This window comes from Notolabrus celidotus, chromosome 1 (genome assembly GCF_009762535.1).
Source record: "Notolabrus celidotus isolate fNotCel1 chromosome 1, fNotCel1.pri, whole genome shotgun sequence".
Lineage (NCBI taxonomy): Eukaryota > Metazoa > Chordata > Actinopteri > Labriformes > Labridae > Notolabrus > Notolabrus celidotus.
The window spans coordinates 17,200,539-17,224,620 of record NC_048272.1 but is presented as its reverse complement, the minus strand read 5'-3'; the positions used below and the strand labels follow the sequence as shown (position 1 = coordinate 17,224,620).

Genomic DNA, 24,082 nt, shown 5'->3' with positions numbered 1-24,082 from the left:
TCAGGATAATTATATAAAGCCACACCTTCTTCAATGAGGACGAACTGTGTTTGCCATAACCGTTCTAGCATTCATTGTTTTCTTCCAAACCAGTTGCTATGATTGGCAGATTAAGGTCGGTGTATTTGGTTCGAAATATTAGTCATAGAAGTTCATCTGTGTAAAATGTTTGCATAAAAAGAGATCAAGAGTTCCAGACACCTCGTAAATCGTATCACCAATGAGACCAGAAATCTCTCATGGCGGTTTGTTGGATTATGACGGCGGTCCAATGTTCACCTCAGTTACATAATGCAGAAAAAAGCACAATGACAGCTGCTGTGACTGCCTCCAAGAGCTAGAGAATAAATGATCAGGGTGGAGTCAAAGTGCTCATCTGCCAGAAGCATGAGGGGGGTGCGACACAACGAGACAAGAGGTCTGGCGAAACTCTCTCTGCCGACGATGACTAACGACGAGATAAATCCTGAGAATAAATGACGATTCATTGCTTTATGACAGCTTTACAGAAGACCTCTATCGGCTTTATTGACACTTAAGAGGATTATTCAAAATCACACATACATATGAAAAAAGTCACCTTTACAAAATGTAAACACACTGCTTCAGACACTAACCCTGTTTCATGGCAAAATGATCAACTCTGAAAAATGGAAATATTGTGATAGATTTTCTTTTTACAAAACAACAAATCATTAATTTTACAATGTTGTGTTATGATAGAAAAACAGTAATTTAGTGCAAAAAAATCTCCCCCCTATGTTATAGCACACACTAATGTGACAAGATATCACATCTCAGGCACAGACATATAATATTTATTTCATGACATTAACAGAAGAACTAGGAGCGCTAATAAAAGCTTGTATTTGGTCGCTTACATGTTAAATCTCTACCTTCACCTATTTTCCTACAGCATTTACACAGCGTTTGTTACTTTAGGTTGATGGAATGATTATATGGTTACATATGTTTTTTTTTTAAATCTCCAAGTCTTTGTGAAATGAGAAAGGATGCTGCGCAGCCTCGGAGCATTCATGTCCCGTTGATGTGCAGCGAACTTGCAGGTGAGTTAATGCAGTGGATGACTGTCAGAGGTGGCTGTTTTATTCCACGACTTGAACCGACTTGTGTGCTGCTGTAGTAAGGTCGTTCACGAATGCGGCCTTAGTCATCCCTTGCTGCAGGATAAATAGTTGGATATAAATTAGTAATCAGTCACAGAAATAATGCTGAGCAAACAAAAAGAGACTTATCAGCAAACATGTTAGCAAAGTTGCACTGTCAACTCAGGATGTGAATGTGAAGTCGACTAAAATGTTAAATGAATGTTTTGTACTAATATTCATGTCGGTCTTAAATGCTGGTCTTATGTTGTGTCTGAGCTGTAGTGCAGCCACCCATCACTAGTTTGAGCTGTAGTTCCAGTTAATGACTACTGCCACACATAATGCTTTAACGGACGTGCTACTACTACTACTATCCGTCTCATCACTATCATTACCCTCTCTCTCTCTCTTGTTCTCCTCTATCCCTCTTTCCAACCCCAACTCGGTCTCAGCAGATGGCTGTCTAACATGAGTCTGGTTCTGCTCGAGGTTTCTGCCTCTTAAAAGGAAGCTTGTCCTTGCCGATGTAACTAGCTAAATACTGAGAGGTGCAATGCTCATGGTGGATTAAGATGAGATCAGACTGAGTCTTATCCTATCTTGATGTTGGGTCTTTGTTAATAATTTAATATAAAGTATGGTCTAGACCTTCTATGTTTGTAAAAGCGTCTTGAGATAACGTTTGTTGTGATTTGGCGCAATACAAAAAAAGATTAATTGATTGATAACACTCTACTCATTTTAAAAACTCCTTTGTGCCCATCTCTATTAGAATTTTAAATAGTAAATAGCCTGTTACGGTTGAGACAGTGTTATGGTGCTCTGTCTTTAAGAGTATGCTGTGTGTTGTATGAATGTGTATTATTTTTTGTATTTCTATGTGTGTTCTTGTGTCATTGTGATTTTTGTTAAAGAGTAGGTAACATGTGCAGCATTGATGTCAAAGACAAATTGCCCTACGGGGACAATAAAGGACTTCTTATCGCATCGCATCGTATCGTATCTACTACCTGGATGTAAACAAGCACAGATGGCAGTTGCTATTTCGTAGTGTGATGTCGGCTGTGTCTGGTTAAACTTGCAAAAAACACTCAACCAGAGCGATGTGTAACCAGCAGAGGACTGGAGGTGGTGGTGCTAGCTCTTCTAACTTTAGCCACGGCAAACTAAACGAACATCATTAACTCACAGACTCTGAGATCCTCTGTGTGTCAAACGCAGATTGTTTTCTGTGTGTTTTCTTACCTTAGGACAAGTCAGCTGGGATTTAAATTTCTGTCTAATCGATGCAGGAAATAGTCGCTTCTGAACATACCTACTGTAAACATTGCCATTTTAAATATTACTTAAGTTAAAGTCGTCGTGATGATCAGACAAATTCTTCTAAGTAATTATTTTGTACATGGTGAGCTTGTTTAGCGAAGATAATTTCAGGGAGCTACCACCACAAATACAATCTTACTCTGTGGGCAACACAATGGTTGAGGAGATAATTCCTCAGTTAATGAATTAGCCACGGGGATCGGCTGTGTTACTTTGATATTCTAGCTTCTCCCACCCTCTTTCCACCACAGCACCACCCTTTTGACCAGATGGGTTGATTCATGGTACAGGAAAAAACAATTAAAGGGTTCATAAAGACAACCAACTAACCAGAAGGTGAAGTCAGGGCTGCTAAGTCCATTACTTTACATGCTAATGTTATAATGCATGCGTATATGCATTTTTCTAACATGCTGGCTTACAAGTGTGAACACAGTCCTACATGTGCACCTTCGAACCTGAGCTGCTAGATTCCTCAGCCTGTATCACCTCAGCGCCTCATTCACATTGGCTGGGCACTACCTGAAAACTCTGCCTAATCCTTCTAACTTTCTCCTCCTGTTTCTCACAAATACCTGAGTGAGGCGTGGGTGCTTAAGTTGAGAGAAGCAAACAGAAAAGACACACCCAAACCCTGACAGATCTTGGCACTGAGGGTTATGATTCCACTCACCTTTTTCAGGAAGGCTTGCATATCTTTCTCTGACCACAGGTTGTAGAGGAGCAGGGCTGCAGCTTTTTTGGATTTTGGAAAATATCTGAAGGGAGGGAAAGCAATAATTAAAGATTAGCCTGGACTTGAAATCTAACACACTTGCAAACAAAAGAAGAATCCCTGATGAGTCACAGGTATCCCCCGTGTCTTTTGTGATCTTATCTGGCACGTATGCAGGCACATTCTCTCTCTGCTCGCTAGCAACCTTACCCGTTTTGGCTGAGTTCATTCAGTGAGTTTATCAGTTTGGCGTTTATCAGGTGCTTGCCCATCTCAGGATCCTTCATTAGCAGGACATTGGCGGTCTGGCAGGCCATGGCTAATGTATCATCAGACTCATTCCCTTCCTTGGTGCCCGCGCTGACGATGCTCAGCAGCTCAGGGAGGGCTTTACGAGCTTCAGGAACAAGACAAAAAAAGCCCACTGGCTGTTAAACACGGGCAAACACTTTTAAAACTGCACATGAACACACTTTAAAAGGAGATTCTGTTTCTTCCCCATGTTTGAACGAGCACTGTTCTTACCGAGGGTATTGTGCAGGTTGGGGTTCTTGGTCAGGTTTCCTATCAAAGCCACTGAGCTTCTCTGCAGGTTGACTTTGTTTGACTTTAAAAGTGGATTTATAACTTTCAGGCCGTTCAGTTTCTGCACAATGATCTGGCTCATGACACCAGAGACCTGTAAAGACAATAAAACATCCGGCTAAGCGTGTGCATTCATCAAAATAATCAAACTTGAAGCACTTTTTATGTCTAACGATAAAAAAAGGTCATGCTGGTACTGTTGTAGCTTCATAGGGTGTTTTATCTCAGTCAAGTTTGTTTAAGTCTTACAATTCCTTCCTGCGCTGTGAGGTTCTGCATCGCTCCGCAGCAGGCTTCCTGTGTTTCTTCTCGCTCGCTGGTGGCAAGCAACGAGAGGTAACTCTGCAGAGTTTTGGAGTGGATCAGCCAACCTGCACCATTAGGCTGTGAATCCTCAACGACGGGGAAGTCAAAGTGGCGCTGGACAAGAGAGGGGAGAGAGATCATCCTCAACATGCATCTATTACAGTGTGGTAAGAAACAAGGAAGGAGTAAACAGTAGATGTAAAGCTGATGCAAGATGTAAACATGCAGGTCTTAGAGGCTCTTTAAAAGCCATTTAAGAGCTTTAATGTAATCAAAGCTGACATTATGTCTATACAATTAAGGGACCAGTTACACTAAGCAATAGGATTAATGACAATATGCACTCTGACAGGTACAGGTACAGTCTAGACAAACAGACAGGTACTTGAAGGTACTGTCAGCAGCCTTTTTGATATGCTGTCACAGCTGGAAGTCTCCCCTGGGCATCGCTTTATAATCATGTATTTGTTTTGTCCTCTCACCTCTTGATCAGGAGACTTGCCCTGCGGACTGAAGCAGCCGATGGGCCCAGCGTTGCCCGTGGTCTGGGCCTTGTTGACAGGCCTGGCCAAAGACGTGATCCTGGTGAACAGAGCCGGAGCCTCGTCCTCCAGCTGAAACGTCAGGTTGTGCAAGATGCACGTGCAGTTTTCTAGGGACTGGTTCAACATGACAAAAAATAAGGGCCCTTGTTATACTCAGAGTAACATGAGTGTGTATGTGTGTGTGTCTTTGCTTTGTGCCCTGTTTCACACAAAATTGGCAACACCTTTACTTTGTTATTGAACACTTCACCACAGGCTGTTGTGTTGCTTTGTTATGTGTTTAAATGCATCATATAAAGGTGAAGGTGATGCGGTTAGTTTGCACCACTCCTGTAAATTACACTGTCGACTGAAAGTGAAGCATCTCTCGGACTGTTATAAAGATTTGAGGCAGAAAATATAAAAATATGCTCTTACTTCTATATGCTATAGTCCTCGTCGCAGGTTCGATTCCAGCCTAAACCATGTCCTCCCCCTCTCTCTACTCCACACATTTCCTGTCTCTCTTCAGCTGTCCTGTCCATTAAAGGCGGCAATACCCCCAAAATATATACCTTTAAAAGTAAAGTCTGGATGATCTATTATCATCTATTACCATTTTTGGTACCATTGTACCATGCTTGTACCATAGCATCATATTTATTATTTTTTATTTTTTTCTTATGTTATTCTATTTGTATTTTATTTTATTTTTCTGAAATTCATCTGATTTTATTTCATTGATTATATGTCATTTCTATATTTTATTTTATTTTATTTTTCTGATATTTATTATCTGATATTATTTTATTGATTGTATGTAATTATTTTATCATATTTATCAGATATTTATCTGATTTTATTTCATTGATTTTATGTAATGGTTTTATGTTAATTTGATTTTTTGATATTTTTCTGATATCCATCTGATTTTATTTTATTGATATAATTTATATTTTTTAAGTATTTAATTTGACCTTATTCTATCTTGCTTTAGCCTTGTATCATTTTACTTATTGCTGTTGTTTTCTGTCTCTCTGTTCTTTTGAGAAGCACTTTGGGCTGCATGCTTGAATGTATGAAAGGTGCTACATAAATAAAAAAGAGTTGAGATGATCTGGAGGGGTGCAGTCTTGGTAAAACAGAGTAAATATTGAAGGCTTTAAAGCAACAGTTCAACATATTTATCTCAATGGACTCAGTCTTTCCAACCAGAGGATAATCTGCTGAAAAATGTACTTTAAGGAGTAAATCATGATGAGAGAGAGAGAGAGAGAGAGAGAGAGAGAGAGAGAGAGAGAGAGAGAGAGAGAGAGAGAGAGAGAGAGAGAGAGAGAGAGAGAGAGAGAGAGAGAGAGAGAGAGAGAGGACACAGAGGACACAGAGAGGAGTCTTGACAGACATGCTGAATTCTTAGCTCACCTTGTCATCTGGCCTTCCTGCATCAATGCACTCTCTAACATAACCGGCCAATGAGTCCACCAGACCTCGACATTTCCTCATTGCCTGTCTGTTGCTTTGCTTCGAGCTGCTTATGTTTCTGTGGAAAGACAGAAACACAGCATACATGGTTACATTAAAAAGTGACAAACAGTTTCAAAGAACATTTTGTAAATATTAACTCTAACACTATTGGAGCTGCTTTCAGGCTTATATATCTTGTTTGGAGTAAAAATTTGGACATAATTTTTATCAAAGCTCACAGGTCGTGATTTAATGGCAAACATCGTCTGATGTGGTCATGACTTTATCTGGAAATTAAACACCAGTAATGTGATCCAAGGAAGCGGATAAAAGAACGTGTGGGTTTAGTTAAACAGTAACAGCTTCCAAAGCAAGAGGCAGAAAGTCAATGTTTAACATCACTCTCATGTAGATCATGTTAACTATCATTCATCTCATTTTATCTCTCAGGGTGGACTGTTTGATCTTTATGTAATGCATCTGGATCAACAAGGGGAATTTAAAAAGGCCCTCAGAGTTTGTTCACACCTTAAAAGCAGCAGCTAAAAGACAATAAAGTTGATTTTTATCAGACATGCTCTTAAAGATTTGAACATTAGGAGGGCTTCATGTTTGTGCAGCGTGAAAAAAAAACATGTATATCAACAAATGCAGGTGAAATGATGAGAAACAACAGGGAATATTTTAGTATAATGAATACATAAATACTGAAGCGTATTGCATTCACATTAGACAAAAAAAATCTGCTCTTAAAGAGATAACTATCCTGGAATTACGAGAATATATTTTTGGAATAAAACAGTACAGTAAAATCCCAACAGCACCTGAAGGCCACACAAGGTAAGTAGTCTAACATGTGCCCCGGTTGTTCAGTTTAATCCAGTTTTATTTCTTTGGGTTTAAGACATTGGGAGGTACTCCTGTCTTTAAGTAGCATAGATGTTATTGTCAACTTTGTGCAGGCACCTCAGGACTTTGTAGTTGTTCAAACCTTAGGCTTGTTCTGATCTGCTGGATGTTGCAGCATTTCTCCAGGATCAGCTTAGCCAATAAGGCATGCTTCATGGACATAAAACGATGCATCTGAAATTCACTTAAATTGGCCACGTGGTGACTCAAGAGCTGAAAACACTGGTCCTCAAGGAGTGCAACTGAGGCGCTGGTTATCTCATTAATTTAGAATAACCAAACAGGTTAATTTTTTTCACTCAGAAAAACTTTGCTCATATTTCTGAGATGTTTATCTCAGAAAAACAGAGCACTATTTTTTATTCATTTGAACGCTTCCATACATAAAACTAGAAGTAATAGGCAATAACTTTATAGCAGGATTCACTGTATCAAACTCTAATAGTTTAAATGTACCATTAAAAGTTGCATCTGAGTGCATATCTTTTGGTGATATGTCATTTGAGTTAAATATTACACAAACTTGTAAAAACAGCTGTGAAGAAATTAGCCTCTATGTACAATACTTTCATTTGATTGGACTGCTCCTTTTTTTCTGGCCTCATTCTTAAAGGTTCATAAAATTGTTATGCAAGTTTTATTACCACTTTCCAGAGAAAATCATAACATGCTGCTCTATATATATAAAAAGAGTTTCCCTGTCCAACACAACCATGACAACGATCCTGTCTGCAACACTAAACACTTTGAGATCAGCTATTGGCAGAGTTTGGAGTTGTAATTTGAAGAAAAACAAACATTGTATTGAGAATAAATGACCAAAGCGGTAGTAGGAGTACTGCTATTATTAATATACTTTTTTGTATAATATTACCAAGTTTATTTACAGTTGAGACCATTTTCACAGTATTTTCTTGTCCTCCTTGCTTCTTGTTCACGTTGACTATCAAAATTTCAGGCATTTTGAATATGCCAAACGTGCAAAGCATGCAGCTATAAACACGATTTGTATCAAGCTTGGCTCACCACAGACCTGTTGTCATGCACATCATCATGTTCGAACATATCAAACACTGCAGGGTAACACTTGGACTTCGTTATCAGCTGATTGCAGCAATATTGATAAACATCTGTCATCACCAAATGATGTGCTATTAACCGATGTCGGCAACCAGCGTCTGTCTGTCTATCTGTCTGTCTGTCTGTCTGTCTGTCTGTCTGTCTGTCTGTCTGTCTGTCTGTCTGTCTGTCTGTCTGTCGTGTTGCATCACTTTAGTGCAGGCAAGCTGGTGTACCTGACTAACTGCTGACAGAGAAGAGGGTTTTAATGGGCCTCAGGAGTCACCTAATGGACAAACTATGATTTTATTACACAATCAAACGCCAAAACAAATATCAGCAGTGTGGGAACATTACACTGTCTATGATTTCAACAGTACAGAGGGACTAAAGCAACAATCTGAATACAACTAAAGTCCTTTGTTTGTTTGAAAGACAGACACAAAGATATACTCAGAGGTAATGATAACAAAAATTGGCGTTGGCTATCTGCTATATTATTATTTCAAACGTTGGTATCAGCACTAATCTTAAAAATTCAATTTAAAAAAAACATGTATTTAGTCTGGCTTTGTGTAAGTCTTTTTTATAACTTCTTTTAACTGATCATTTTAATGTCAATATATATTTATTTTAATATTCTATTGTTTAGTTATTTTACTCTTTAATTTGTATTATCCAACTACTAACTTGTAATGCTATTTTTAGTGCTTTTAATTGTCTTAACTTCTTAGGTTTTATAATAAATATACTTATTTCTTAAATATTTCTCTTTGTTGTTTATTTTATTTTATTTTTTTCAATTGGTGTACATAAATCTGTAGTTCTAAAAACTTTTTTATTTTTTATTTAGTCATTAAATATTAGATTTTTTTTAAATCGCATTAAAGCACTTTTGATTTGTATGAAAGTTGCTTAAAAAATCAAGCTTTTATTTTATTTTTTTATTTTTTTATTTAACCTTTATTTAACCAGGTAAAAACCCATTGAGATCAGGATCTCTTTCACGAGGGTGACCTGGCCAAGAGGTCAGCAGCACGTGTCACAAAACAGTCACACGAAAATGACAGCACAAATTAAAACGTACAATTTATAAATACATAGTGTTTTACAGTATGAATAAGAGGAGTGGAAGCTGTAACAAAACAACAAACAATAATTTAAGGTTTAAAACACAGGCACTGTTCAGTGCTCTCACGCTGTCTGTCCCTCAGGATAGAACGGAAGGCTCCAAGAGTCATAAGTTCAGAGAGTTTCAATGTAGTCTGTAGAGCATTCCATGCCATAGGGGCAGCAAAGCTGAAAGCTCTTTTTCCGAATTCAGTCCTTACCCGAGGAACAGATAAAACAAGAGTAGTGTTGGAACGCAGGGTATAGGAACTGATTTTTCTCTGCACTAAAGCGCACAAATATTGAGGAATCAAGCCTAAAAGAGCCTTATAGATTATGGTCAGCCAGTGTTTATACCTACGTGCACTCAGAGAAGGCAAATTTGATTTCACATACAAATCACAATGGTGGGTGAGACGTCTACAGCCAGGGACAAATCTCAGTGCCGAATGAAAAACGGTGTCCAAAGACTGGAGACATTTGGATGACGCACTCAGATAAAGCACGTCCCCGTAGTCAAGAATGGGTAAGAAGGTCGCTGTCACTAGTTTCTTTCTGACCCTGAGAGAGAAGCAGGTTCTGTTTCTAAAAAAGAACCCAAGCTTCACACGAAGTTTAGTACGCAAATTATTAATATGGGCTTTAAATGAAATCTCCTGATCTAGGATAAAACCCAAGTACTTGTAATTTAAAACCTGCTCTATAGGATTTCCTTTGGATGTAACAATGTTTGTAGTGGTCTGTGGTAGCGCCTTTGAGTGAGAGAAAACCATGAACTTGGTTTTATCTGTATTTAAAACCAGTTTTAGATCATTCAGACAAGACTGGATAACATTAAAAGCAGCCTGTAAAGACTCAAACGCCTGAGTAAATGAGGTTGAACAGCAATAAATAATGGTGTTGTCTGCATAAAAATGATACATTGCATTTGACAAGTTGTTACAGAGATTGTTTATGTAAATTGAAAATAAAATGGGTCCCAGCACTGAACCTTGGGGCACCCCTTTGGTTCAGTGCTGGGACCCATTTTATTTTCAAGCTTGATTGATTGATTGATAATTCGATCAATTGTTGCATCCCTACCTGACGCATTTAAGTCGTAATTTATGGGTGCATAATTAAAACAATAATACTGTATTCAGAGCTTGGTCCAAAGCCACACAAAGCAAACTTGGTCAGTGTATGAGAGCCAAAGCAAAGAGACGGACGTGATATCAGGACCTGAGTGGATTTTCTTGCTTACCTTAGACATGCAGTGGCGTGAAAGAAGGCCTCAGGGTCGGTGTTGGTCCGCTCAGGACCTGTTGTGTAAGGCAGGATCACACGCTCCATTAAGACCGGCAGAGCGGTCTTCAGCAGGTCTGGCTTCAGGGTGTCCACAGAGGACAGATTCCACAAGAGACCTGAAGAGGAAGAGGAAAACATTAGCTGTTAAAGCGAGACGTCAATCAGAAATGTCATCACAACCTGGAGCGGGAATAAAAGAGAATCACTTTTATAGAGTGACATTTGTGTACCTTGACTTTGATAACAGAGAACGAGGTGATAGAATGGAAACTAGATTATCCGGATGGTCTGAATGTGATCAAAGTTAAACCACAGAACATTTGCATTTAAACCAACATTAGCTTCTAGTGAAGTAGCAAGTTGATTTTGGCAGCATGACTCAAGCACCACTAAGATTTGTAGTCTTAACCTTCAGCAGGCTCCAAACTGGGACAGCTGTTTGCACATGTGTGTTTCAGAGGAAACTTCTACCTGTCAGCTGCTTCTGGATCTCTGCAGAGTCAGTCTCTCTGAGCAGAGCCACGGCCTCTGTGATCCCCCCACAGCGGTGCATCGCCTCCTTGCTAGAGTTGCTTTTAAAGGACAGGTTACGGAGGGCGGCCGAGGCTGTCTGGTTCACCTGCACACTGGGACTGCGCAGCAGACCCACCAGGGGAGAGATCCCACTGAGCTTCAAGACCTGCAGGACAAAAAGGGGGTCTGAGTGAGCACAGCTGGAGGGCACAACTGTTAACCTCTATCTTGATTATGCAGATTTATTCCATATGAATGAAAAAACATTAAAGATTTATCACACTGTAATTTGAGAAATGGCAGCCAAAAAACATGACGCAGAATAGGAAAGGTGAGAAACTGAAGTAGGATTTGCAGGTTGCGTTAACTCTGCGTTTTCAGTACCATGGCATTTGTACATGAAGTAGTTTTCAATGTTAATGGTGGAGTTCAAATGATCAATACATATGTAAGTGGCTCATGGGAAGAGGTAGTGCTAATGCAAAATAAAACAGAGCAGTTTCTATAATAAATAACACGTGTGTTTGGCTGTGCTGTGAACAGATCCTCCGTTTGTTCTGCTGGTGAATATTTAACAATGCTGCTTAAAGAGAGTCAGCTTTCATGAACAACTTCACCAATACAACCTCAAATTCTTTCTAAATTGCTTCTTGGCAGCACGTCTGTAAAATGCCACGGAGGAGTGAGAAGCAGTTCAGGCGGGGCCTAGAGGTTTTGTGGAGCATGACCTCGTTTGAACCGAGCTTGCAGTTTTACTACGACAGACTCTTTGCTGAGTGAGAGTGTAGAGGACGCACTGTCATAGTTCAACCTAGGTAAAGTTCACCAGCCCTTTACGTCTTATCAAGCTTTTAGTGCTGCATGTGTCTCAACAGGTTCTTGTGTAGTATTTACAGCCGCTAATCAGACTTACTACAGCTAACTTTAACAGCAGCTATCTTGAAAAGGAACCCACTCAGAGGTATTGTGTCCTTTCCTTTTATACTTCAGCACAGCTCTTATCACATCCAGGGAGGGTCAGTGTAAGAAATATTCCTGATCTCGCTGGTTTAATCATGGAAAGAGAGGGAACAGAGGATTCAGCTTGAAGGAACTTTGAAATCTTTGCAGAAATGCGACAGCTGGTTTGAAGTTGTTTTTACAGATATTTAACAAGCTGAAAAAAAACTGTGCTGATGTCGACAAAAACATAGTCCTTCAGATTGTTGGGATATAACGAGAGATATTACAGTCAATGAAAGTGTTGTGTTTAATCCAGTAGGAAATAATGTACAGAGTTAACTGTACAAGAGATCAAATCTGAAAGTATGACAAGAATGATTTAGGGAATTATCTGAAATGCATAATCATAGATTCATTGATTCATGCATTTTGGACTGTAGTACAGTTCAGAGAGTTTGGTACAAAACAGAGCATTGGTTGTCTGAGGTTTTGGGACTGGAATTTAATTTCAATCCATCAGTTTGCATTTTTCAAGATGTCTCACATGAAAGAGTAAAATATCCTCAAAGCTGTATTTAAGAAACTTATTTTAAAACAGTGGAAATCTACATATCCTCCCTCAATAACGCATTGGAGTAACAAACTGCTTTATTAATTGAATATGGAGAAAACATAAGCCTTAGAAAAGATGAAAGAACGTTATTTTATTTTTCTATCAGCTAATATTTATTTAGAGGGGAAGAAATATGAAATTATCAAGGTTGAGCTTGTTGGTTTGATGAGCGAATGAATGTCTGTAGATGCTGTTATTTGTTCTGTTGTTGATTATTTAATTTTTTTTAATTTTTTGTTTTGTTTTGTTGTTTATTTATTTGTCATTTTTTGTTTCATTTTGTGTTTGTAGTTATGGTGTATGTGTATAATGTAAAATATTAAATATAAATAAAAAATTATACAAAATAATAATAATAATAATAATAATAATAATAATGATAATAATAATAATAATAATAATAATAATAATAATAATAATAATAATAATAATAATAATAATCAGAATCAGAATCAGAATAATCAGAATCAGAATCATAATTACAATAATAATTAAGTCCTTCTGTCATTGATTTAGGTTATTTATCATTGAGTGTTTGTTTAGGAAATGCCCCATAAATAAAAAGGGGACAATGTTTACCAAAGAGACCCTTCTGTAGCATCCCATCATGCTTCAGTTATTCAAATGTATCTGTTTGCTTTCAAATAATCAATCACTGCAATTAATATTAAATATAGGAAAGAAGAAGAAGAGCCAGTCGTGGTCGAAGCATCCAAAGTAGAGGAAGTTCAAATTCTTGTTCACTTTTGTTCTCGTGCATGTTCCAATCCCTAATGAACTTTCTTATATTATAACCCTTCAAATAGAAAACCTGAGAGAAAGAACAGCACAGGAAACATTTGTGTTGTGGGTTCTTGGAGCTTAAATTACGAATATTTAGACATGAGGAGGCAAATAGAAACCTAAAGACACATTTCAGCCCCAGGACCAGAAACTGGTCAATCTCAGCACCGTCAGTCACACCTAACCCGAGGAACACGTAACTTCAAATTTAAATAAGCACACACTCACAAACATAAACAAAGTTTTGTCTGACATGGTGTGAACAGATAATGACTGAATTCATTTTTGGCAAGAAAATGTGTTGAATATTTGGGGGCGCTGGTTTGACCTTGAGGTTAGTAATGCACCATATGTGCTGAGGCTTTAATCCTGAAGCAGACAGCCTAGATTCGATTCTAATCTGCAGGCCCTTTCCTGCATGTCATTCCCCACACTCTCCATGTTTCCCAATCTGTCCACTCACCTGTTCTCTCTGAATAAAGGCATAAAAAAGCTGAAAAATGTAACTTAAAAAAAAAGATATGGATAATATTTTTCTCTACAACTTTCTGAACCACCATATCTCCTTCTCTCCGCACTGACTCTCAAGTTACACCCTCATAGAAATAACATAACATAACATGATAAGAAAACGAAGAAAAGCACCTCCTCTTTGGCCTTGTCATCAATGAAAGCATTGTGCTGAATGAAGGACGCTCCGCAGTGCTGATACGACTCATCGTTGTTGGAGAGATACTCCACGGCCTCCTTTATGGTGATGTCTGCAGCTCCACTGTTTCCATTTGACCTGATGGATGAGTGATCAAAAGAGAGGAGAGTTTGTGGATTAAAACATTTATTTACATCACGTAAAATCTTTAAAGATTAGTCATAGGTAAAAAAAAAAATTAAAAAAAAGCACTCACCCAGAATCTGCTTTAACTTTGGGAGTACTCTCAGTGACAGGAGACTTTGGAAGACTTTTCACTGTTTCAAATTTGGTGGTCACAAACTTTGTGCTGGGTTTGGTCAGACCTGCACCATTCACAGGGGTGAAAACAGGCAGAGGCTGACTCTGAGTCAAAACCTGAGTCTGCATCTTATTCTGAAACTGAGGCAGAATCTGAACTTGTGGCTGTTGCTGAGTTTGGACCTTATTCAGGGTTTGAGTCTGATTCTGAACCTGACTTTGGTACTGTTTCTGAAACCTGGGCAGAGTCTGAACCTGTGGCTGAATCTGAAACTGAGGCTGGGACGTGGCATTCTGTATAAACTGACTTTGGGACCTTTCGACCCTGCGAATGCTCATGTCTGAGAGGAGTTTCTGTGTAGCCCCGGAGCGTTTTGGCATTGAGCGCTGCCAGGCCAGATCAGGCTCGCTGAGGCTGGTGGTGGTTTGTCCGACAGCCATGGAGCCGTAGGCCATGGAGCCACCGGCGCCTAGACTCCTGTCATACTGATAGTTTGACTCTGCCGTGCTCCTCCTCACAGTTGATCCTTTACTGCTGTTGACAACCTGCCGGCTGGTGTTCCTCTCGCTCAAGCTGAGCTGTGGAGCCAAAACATACATGTGTTTGCTTTTAAAAATGTCTTATCGAGTGCTAAAGTCAAGTGAGGAGGCAAAGTGACTGACATGAACTTGGAAAACCACACTGAGAAATATTGTTTTGGTGTTCACATACACACGTTGGTTAAATGAACATTTGGCAGCTTGTATGGGAACGGCTGGTGAACACATTTTTGTTTGACAAGACAAAAAGACTGCAAAGGATCTGGAGATGGTTCTTTCAGGAAGAATTTGGAGAAAAGTCAAGCAGGGAAAACACAAATCTCAACTCCTGTTTCAACTTTGTAAACCCCCTCCATATGTTAAATACTGAGAAAAAACATGTTTGTGATGTTTCTGCCACAGCTGTGATTAGACTGTGGTGAAATACAGCACGTCCATCAGCTGGAGGTCAGCTCTCAGTGCTTCCTTCATGCAGGGCGAGGAGACAGGACTTAAAAAGCACTGAGGTCTGAAACTAAATTTCACCTTAAAGGACAAATTGCATTAAAGAGAGCAATAATAATAAATATCAGGGGATTTGTTCAAAGGAAGGAAATGGTTGTTAATGGATATTATTAAGGGATATAAGGAACGACTGGACTGGACTGGACGGATGGTGTTAGAATAGATGTGTAAGAGAGAATAAAATCTGAGTTTGGCAGAAAAACCTCAAAGACAAAGAAGTGAAATAATCCCCCTGTGCAGCTTTTCTCTCTTTGAAACTTAATAATTCATCACCCAACCCCATCACAAATCACCCCGCACACTACAATGTGGTCATACATCCACAGGTTTATGAATGCAGGCTTATATTTACATACATAGAAACCTCTCCCACGTTACTGTTGTCTCTTTTGTTTTTTCTTTGTTTCTGTTGGTTGTTTTTTCATATTTTTGTTTGTTTGATTTGTGCTTACATAATTTCAATGTTCCTTTCCTGTACTTTTAATTTCTTTTTGAGCATATTATACCTGCTTTGTTCTGTTTTTGTCTTCTCCCCCTCTCAGTGGCCACAGGAGCAGCACACCTGTGTGCTCTGTTGAGTCACAGCTGCTTACTGTCTTTGCCTTTATCGTGGCTCAACCTCTCAGTTTTGAGTGCGTAGTTCACTTCAAGACTGATTTTTGTTTTGTTCAGTTTTTGTTTTTTAAGTAAACTCTTTGCAAACCTACCTGCTTCTGTGTGCGAGTCCACTTTTGAGTCCTCCAGCCTACCTCATGTCAGTCAGATCACTTTGTAACTGTCTTTACTGCCCTCAAACACCATGTCTTATATTTAAGAAGCTGTGTAACACTTATAATCTTCACAATCTAACACAATTTAAACAATAATATAAATAAATTATCAACTTTTTCCTACATTTTAAAGTGATTTTTTATGATAACAAGTAGCTGAATGTAAGAAAACTGAAAACTGTGTTTGGAACTTCCTTTTTGTGTATTTGTAGTTTTTTAAAGGTATCGTAGAGGCCCACGTTAGGAACGGGCACTACAAAACAGCTTTTGCCTTGAACACTTTGGCGCATGGCATTGGCTCATTTGTAAAATTATTCTCCTTAAAAAATAAAATAAAATAATAATTATAATTTGTAACTATTTTATCCCGTTAGGCATATTTCAAGAAAACCAAACACATGTTTATTTTTTAAGCCTTTAAAGATGGGATTTAATACCTCACTACAGTGTGACATAGAGTCCTTGGCCATAGAGACAATCAGCAGACAATCTAAACGCTGTTTAAAAGCAGTAAAAAAAAAAAAAAAAAGCCAGTTCTAAGTATTAACTTCTAAAAAAGGGACTGAAACCACACGAACAAAGCCACTCATTCCTGCTGTGTCTTCAGGTCATCTGTAAAGCCCACAAACATGAGCTACAACCCTCAGTAGTCACGAGAGCCCTGCCGCAGATTAACATTTATTCTCTGTGATGATAGCAATAAAAGAAGGAAGAGGAAGGGGTGTAATAAAAAATACAGATATGTTTCATAACTTACAGCTTTAGAAATACCATTTCCAAAGAAGACACTTCCATTAGCTGCACTCGACTGTGACTTGGGGCTGTCTACGAACACAATGTCGTAAGCCGGGCCTGGAGAGAAACATGGAAAGATCAGCTGTTACTTTATGTATCCTGCATTCATAACATCATAATATTTGATTTGCTACCTTTGCTTAGTGTAACAGGAAAACGATTGATATATTCAGTTCTTCTATGGTAAGTCAGAACTTTGGGTGATGCTCAAGTTTGTGTTTTCATATTCAGGATTTACAGTTTTTAAAATGAAGTCAAGTAAGCCCAACACTATTACTATTATTATGCCTTAGTCTCTTACAATGAGATAGTGACTGGTGGAGATGGTGGAAAATAAAAACAGTTGTTATTTTAGATAAAAAAAAGTTTGATACTGACTTTCCGATGTAAACCAGTGCACAGATTTTACGACCATCTTCTTCTTTTGTCTTTGATTTGATAAATTAATCTTTATTTTGATGGTTAGTTATTCTGTTTCAACATACTTTAGAGATTATATGATTTGAGGATGTTTAAATCAGGGCCACAGCTTTCGACCACTCGATTGGCTCTTGAATTACTTGTCAAATTCACCCCTTCACACACACATGGTAGAGGCTGCGTTGTACAATACCCGACTCCTCATCAGTTATCACATTCACACTCTGATTCTCTTTCGGAGCAACTAACTAGGGTTCAGTTTCTTTCCACAGAAGATTCTTGTAGACTGCTGGAGCTGGGGATCAAACCCCATTTTAATGAGAGACGACCCACTCTACTACTGAGCCACAGTCGCAGTTTAAGAAGACCTGCAGCCCCTCACCTAGACTAAGCGCTGAATCGAAATCCCAAACAAAAAAAACTCTTTAATGGAGTTCAGTCAGACAACTCACATTTACTTAAGATAAAGTTTATTGCAGCATACAGTATTGTGTTTGGCGGCTCCGAACCTCATTACTCCTCATAGATTATTTAAATCCAGACATTTAGGAGCAATGAGATAGGACTAACCCCCTCGGAGCCCGCAGGTGGATGCCGGGGAGGAGGTGGGTACAAAGTTTTCACACAGCACTGAGCAGGACAGCAGGGACACTTGCAAAGCAGAGGCAGAGACAGGGAGACTTGCAGCTTAAATAGACCGCCAAATGAGGATGTTGAGATCAGCTGATAGGGAGGGTGATGACGTGTCAGTATCATAGACTGTACAAAAGTCAGTATGAATGAGCGCAGCTCGAGTTGTCTGCCTGAACTAGCTTGCAGGCGGCGCTCCATTTGCAGGTTAAAGAAACTTTAATTGTTTCTCAAGCTCAGCTGCTCTTTGATTAGATCATAATTCAACATATTTAGCCTCTGATTACACACACACCCTGTGGATTTTACTGCATCAAAGTGTGACAGGTCATCTGAGGCCTTCTTCAAAGAAACACTCTGAAAACTGAATTTACTCATTACCTTGTCAAAAAAAAAAAAAAAAAAAAATCTTAAAAATACTCAAAGTGCATGAAACAATGAGTTTAAGACTTACACCTGGTTAAAACTTGACTTCAGTGTCATGTCAAATACCCCACATATAAATAAGAAAGCCTTGAAATGCAACTTCTGGACGCATTTTTTTTATTACCTAATTCAGATTCTTATAAATTAGCTGTTATAATATTCTTACACTTTATAAGGTGACATTAATTTATCTATGCCACACAACTAGATTACAAAATAACTTCTAGAAGAATCCAGTAAAGCTGTGAGGTAACCATGAACGTGCTGCACAGCAAATTTAATCCCCACATAGAGGTCTATAGGCCTGTTTGGTGTCTGTATGAGAACAATGGGCCGATTTGAGCTAACCCCCCCTCCCAAAAAAAGTTTTCACTACAGGATAAAAAAGTGAGTTGAAGATGCTTTGCATCCTCCCAAAGTCTTGATCATCCCACCTGGTGTGTGAAACAGTGCGCTCTCGCTGCTCTTACTTGTTGGGGATAAAGAAGTAGATCCGCTCCTGCTGCTGGATTTCCTCGACTTGGTCCTCCTGACGGTAAGCACTTGTTCCATGACTCGCTGTTGTCCTGATCTGAACTGATTCGCAGACGGCAGAGCCAGAGATGTGTCGTCCACATTATTGATGGAAATGACAGACTTCAGCGGATCCAGACTCGCCATTTCTTTTCTTCGCAAACTGTGCGTCCAGGTCAGCGAACAACAATGTCCACAGGTGGCTGGAACAGGAAGCCAGTCCGCCTGCAGAGTCGGTGAGTTTGTCTGAAGTCATAAAAGCGCACCTTGCCCTGCCCTGCCTGCTCCATTAGACCGCGCCCAGACAAGCACAAACACTCACGCCTACGAGACGAAACGGAGGGTGGCACATTAACTCTCACTCTCTGCACTTTCTTTGACTTGTCCTGACAAATACTTTGATAATTGTGGACCTGTGAGGCTGGTTAACATGATCCCAAAGGCCAAACAGCTCCAGGAAGTACTGTACAATAACTATTTACTAAAGGTAAATTAAGGATACATTTACTTTACCACAGCATTGTGTTGTATGTCTCTTCATGTCCACTTCACTCGTCTGCACAGATTAATATCATATAATTATGTGATTGCTGGTCTTGGCAAAGTTTAAATGAAGGCGTAATCTACAATCAAACTTACCTTTAAAATATTTAATTAATTGCATAATTATATGCAGTGGCGGACAGTAACAAAACAAATTTACTTGAGTAAAGTACTTAAGTAAATTTTTTGGGTATCTGTACTTTACTTGAGCATTATTTTTGGGGGGTACTTATTACTTTTATTCCTTTACATTTGAAAGACAAATATCATACTTTTGACTCTACTACATTTCTATCAGTGCTCTAGGTACTCACTACTTTTGCTTTGAAGTCAGCTGATTAATTTTATTTTCTGAAATCAGATCCCAAAGACTGTAAACTGTTTGTGTACTTGTGTTTGGTTTGTCTCAGTGGTGTAGCCGTACTACGTTTGAGCGTAGATCAAATGCAGACATTACTCAAACGTTGCCTGAGCACCACGGCCATATTCTAAGCCCACTTTTGAGGTTTTTAAATAAAGAATGATTGGTATTGTTGTAAATCTCTGATCTGTTCACCACACAAACTTCATCACAGCCTACAAAACATCACCATCTAACCTGAGAAAGCATGTGGAGGTCTGTAGCTAACACACTGGTTTTATTTCAGATGAACATTTGAAACTTGTCTGTGCTTATAGAAACTTAGTTCATATTTCATGGTATACTTTTTAGATATGAAATCATGTTTTCTAGATAAACAGAATGGAGCTGAATGTACACCCATGCATTCTTGACTGCACTCATGCTTTGTGAAAATACGTTTAGAGATATTTTAAAAAGTACTTTGAATACTTAAGTATTTTTAAAAGCAAGTACTTCAGGACTTTAACTCAAGTAATAATTTGACAGAACAGCTTTCACTTGTATTGGAGTAATGTTTGACCAGGAGGATCTTTACTTTGACTTAAGTAATGTCCACCACTGATTATATGTACCTAAAGTCACCTAAAAATGCTAATCAAGTAATTTTCTTAATAAAAAAATGTGAGGCACTCATTGAAAATCCAACTTTAGTATGAGTACAGATGTATTATCAGTGAAATCTACAACAGCATTAACAGTAAAGATACTTTTTCAGCAGTAAAATGAGCCCCGTGACAGATTTGTTACACTGCATGATCGTGATATATGATATAACGTTTTTATTACCGATGTAAAGATGATGACTTTTGTCTTTCTGGTTCAGGTAAAGCTACACTGAGCAGTCAGGTATATTCACTTCTGTGATAGCTGAAGTCCCGCTGAGGAGACATGTTTTGTGAGATGATAAGTGGGCTGTACTTGTAAAGCACTTTTCTAGTCTTCTGACCACTCAAAAAGCTCTTTTGCTCTACATGTCAAGTCCACCCTTCACACCACATTCAAACACTCATGGCAGAGGATGCCAACCAAAGTGCCCATCAGTGTGAACTAATCCCATTCAAACACGCTGGCTGTATCTCCGGGAGCAATTTGTGGTTCAGTGTCTTGGCCAAGGACGCTTCGGCATGTGACTGCAGGAGCACACATTCAACCAGCTGCCTTCCATTGAGAGACAACCTACTTCACTAACCCACAACCACCAAAGATCGCAAATTATATTACATTTTCTTGTTAATTTGACCGCTTACTTGACCAAAAAATAGAAAATGACAGTCATATATCTGTTATTTAAATAAAACCATGAAAGGGGAGACGTATGTAAGTGATGCTATGCATATGAAACACAAGTAGTGGCATAAACTTAACTGTTTTTGTAACAATCAAAAAAGAACTTACACTTGAATTTCTAACAAGGCATTATATTGTGCAGTTATTGCAGGTTGAAATTAATTGAGTACATTAAAAAAGTACGACCCCCCCTGAAATATAGTGGGGTAGTAAGAACTGATTGTACAAAAAGGCATGTAATGGAAATGCTGAAGACACATATTCATCATACTCCAGCCAAGTACTTGGATGGATATCATCCTGTCCACACGTACACTACCAGTCAAAAGTTTGGACACACCTTCTCATTCAATGGTTTTTATTTATTTTAATTATTTTTAACATTGTAGATTAATACTGAAGACATCAAAACTATGAAATGATCTGGTTATGCCATAATATGGATTACAACAGTAGTCAAATAGGGCTATCCATTGTGTACTAACCCTATCTCTGAACAACACAACTGATGGTCTCAAACACATTAGGAAGGCAAGTCATTCTACAAATTAACTCTTGAGAAGGCTCATGTTAATTAGAAACCATTCCAGGAGACCACTTCATGAAGCAGACTGAGAGAATACCAAGAGTGTGCAAAGCTGTCATGAAGGAAAAAGGAGGCTACTTTACAGAATCTAAAATATAAAACATATTCTAGTTTGTTTAACACTTTTTTGTTAATTAAATAATTCCATGTATGTTCTTTCATCATTTTGATATCTTCAGTATTAATCTACAGTGTTTCAATTAATTAAAATAAATACAAACCCTTGAATGAGAAGGTGTTTCCAAACTTTTGAATACAGTGCCTCTATGAGAGTACTGTATCTAGACGTTGAATGCATCACTTCTTTCAGATGGAGAAATGTCATATTATAAATGGCAGATGACTTGCACACATTGCAGTCTTCCATCCACTCAAGGGGATTTATCGCATGCCACATTTACCCTTTCACACACGCATACACACACTGATGCCAGAGGCTGCCATGATGGGAAGTGCCAACCTGCCCATCAGGATTTAATCTTATTAAGTTCACAAATATGCACACACTGAAGGGTATGACATGGTGAGCAGCTCTGGGGTTTAGAATCCGACACTTCGGCATGTGGACTGAGCTTGGTATCAAAACAGATATTCCAATTAGTGGACGACCTTCTTTGAACGTCACAGTTGCCCCTGCATTGGGTAGGTACTTAAACTTAAGCAAAGAACCAACAAGTGACAAGTACATGTCTCACGACGAGCAGAGAAAAACCCTTCTAAGGTCTGGGATAGAACACATCATGTTTCTAGGTGATACAAACATTTACATGAGCAGCCATGTCACATGAAGACCTTCAGCTTTAACTTTTAAAACATGTTGCACAATCACCACACAAACAAAATGAACACATGAAATCCCTTAGTGCTGTAAATTCAGATTATAAGCATGCTAAAAACAAGAGTTAAACGTGAGCTGACCTCCACCACAGAATCAGCTGTTTAAAGCAAATGATCCCTTCTTACCGGCCTCTACTGCAACGGATAGATGCAATATGATCCAATAACTAATACACTGCAAGAGAAAAAAACATGAGATTAGAATTATCTTGATCCTTTTAGCAACAATGCTCAGTCCAAGTAACAGTATAAGAATATTATGACCTGTATGTATGACAAAATCCTGCTAACAAATGCATGGATAGAAATGTACAAGCAGCTTCTATAAATGAAAACAAAGTGATGTACTTACTGAATTTGTGACCAAGACAGGCGAAGGTCACAGGAAATGTGAGGCAGTTTGTGTTTCTTCAGACACAGATCATCACCTTTCCCACGAGTACTCTAACTACCACTTCAAATGTCAAATTTCAGTGACTGATTCAGTGAGTACAATAAAATAGATGTTCCATTGTTAGCTGTAGGATCACTTGCATAAGTCAGGTGTCCTTTTACAGAGGTGTTAATGTTATTTAAGGATTGTGTCATGTGTCTGAAATACCTTCAGCTCTGCCAACTTCCGTTTCTCTGATTAATGTTAATGTTATGAATTTCCTGAGAAATACACTGAAAGTTATAGCTGTCTTTGTTACAGTGAAAATCAATCATTCAATCTTTATTTTTACAGCGCCAAATCACAACATTATCTCAAGACGCTTTTACAAACAAAGCAGGTCTAGACCGTACTCTGTGTCAAATTATGACTCAGTCTTACCCTACCTCAATCCACCATGAGCATTGCATCTCGCAGTATTTAGCTCTTTGCAGCGGCGAGGAAAAACTTCCTTTTAACAGGTAGAAACTTCGAGCAGAACCACTCATGTCAGACAGCCATCTGCTGAGAAAGAGTTGGGTATGGAATGAGGGATAGAGGAGAATAAGAGATAGAGGGAGTGGTGATAGTGATGAGACGAGTAGTAGTAGCTGTTGCCGCTGGAGTCCACCACGTCCGTATAAGCTGGAGTCTGTAAAGGTCTATGGTTAGTAACTTTCAATGGGACAGGGAGAGTTAAAGTAAGTGATGAGGGGGTTGGGAGGAAGAGGGGATCCCAGTGTGTCAGTGCGCTAGTTCCCCTGGCAGTCTAAGCCTATGGCAGCATAACTAAGAGCTAGTCTAAGCCTGAGCCAGCTCTAACGATAAGCTTCATCAAAAAGGAAAGTTTGAAGCCTACTCTTAAAAGTAGAGAGGGTGTGCCTCCCGGATCCTGACTGGTAGATTATTCCAAAGGAGAGGGGCCTGATAACTGAAGGTTCTACCTCCCATACTACTTTCAGAGACTTTAGGTATGACCAGTCTTGTTAGTACAGTCATGGCCAAACGTTTTGAGAATGACACAACTATTAATTTTCACAAAGTCTGCTGTTTCAGTTTTTATAATGGCAATTTGCATATACTCCAGAATGTTATGAGGAGTGATCAGCTCAACTGCAATTAATTGCAAAGTCCCTCTTTGCCTTGAAAATGAACTTTATCACCAAAAACACATTTCCACTGCATTTCAGCCCTGCCACAAAAGGACCAGCTAACATCATTTCAA

The 24,082-nt window shown here is 38.8% G+C and overlaps 1 protein-coding gene across 1 annotated transcript; it reads right to left on the bottom strand.

The window, feature by feature from the left end:
• Positions 1–495: 495 nt before the first annotated feature.
• LOC117821221 (plakophilin-1-like) lies at positions 496–19,116 on the bottom strand. The gene is given in 14 exon segments (XM_034695358.1): positions 496–1,181; positions 3,106–3,190; positions 3,358–3,544; positions 3,673–3,826; positions 3,982–4,152; positions 4,521–4,697; positions 5,985–6,102; positions 10,348–10,507; positions 10,863–11,070; positions 13,888–14,029; positions 14,148–14,770; positions 16,763–16,857; positions 18,747–18,971; positions 18,974–19,116. Coding segments are annotated over 14 exon segments (2,526 nt in total). The 5' UTR covers positions 19,080–19,116; the 3' UTR covers positions 496–1,106.
• Positions 19,117–24,082: the final 4,966 nt, after the last annotated feature.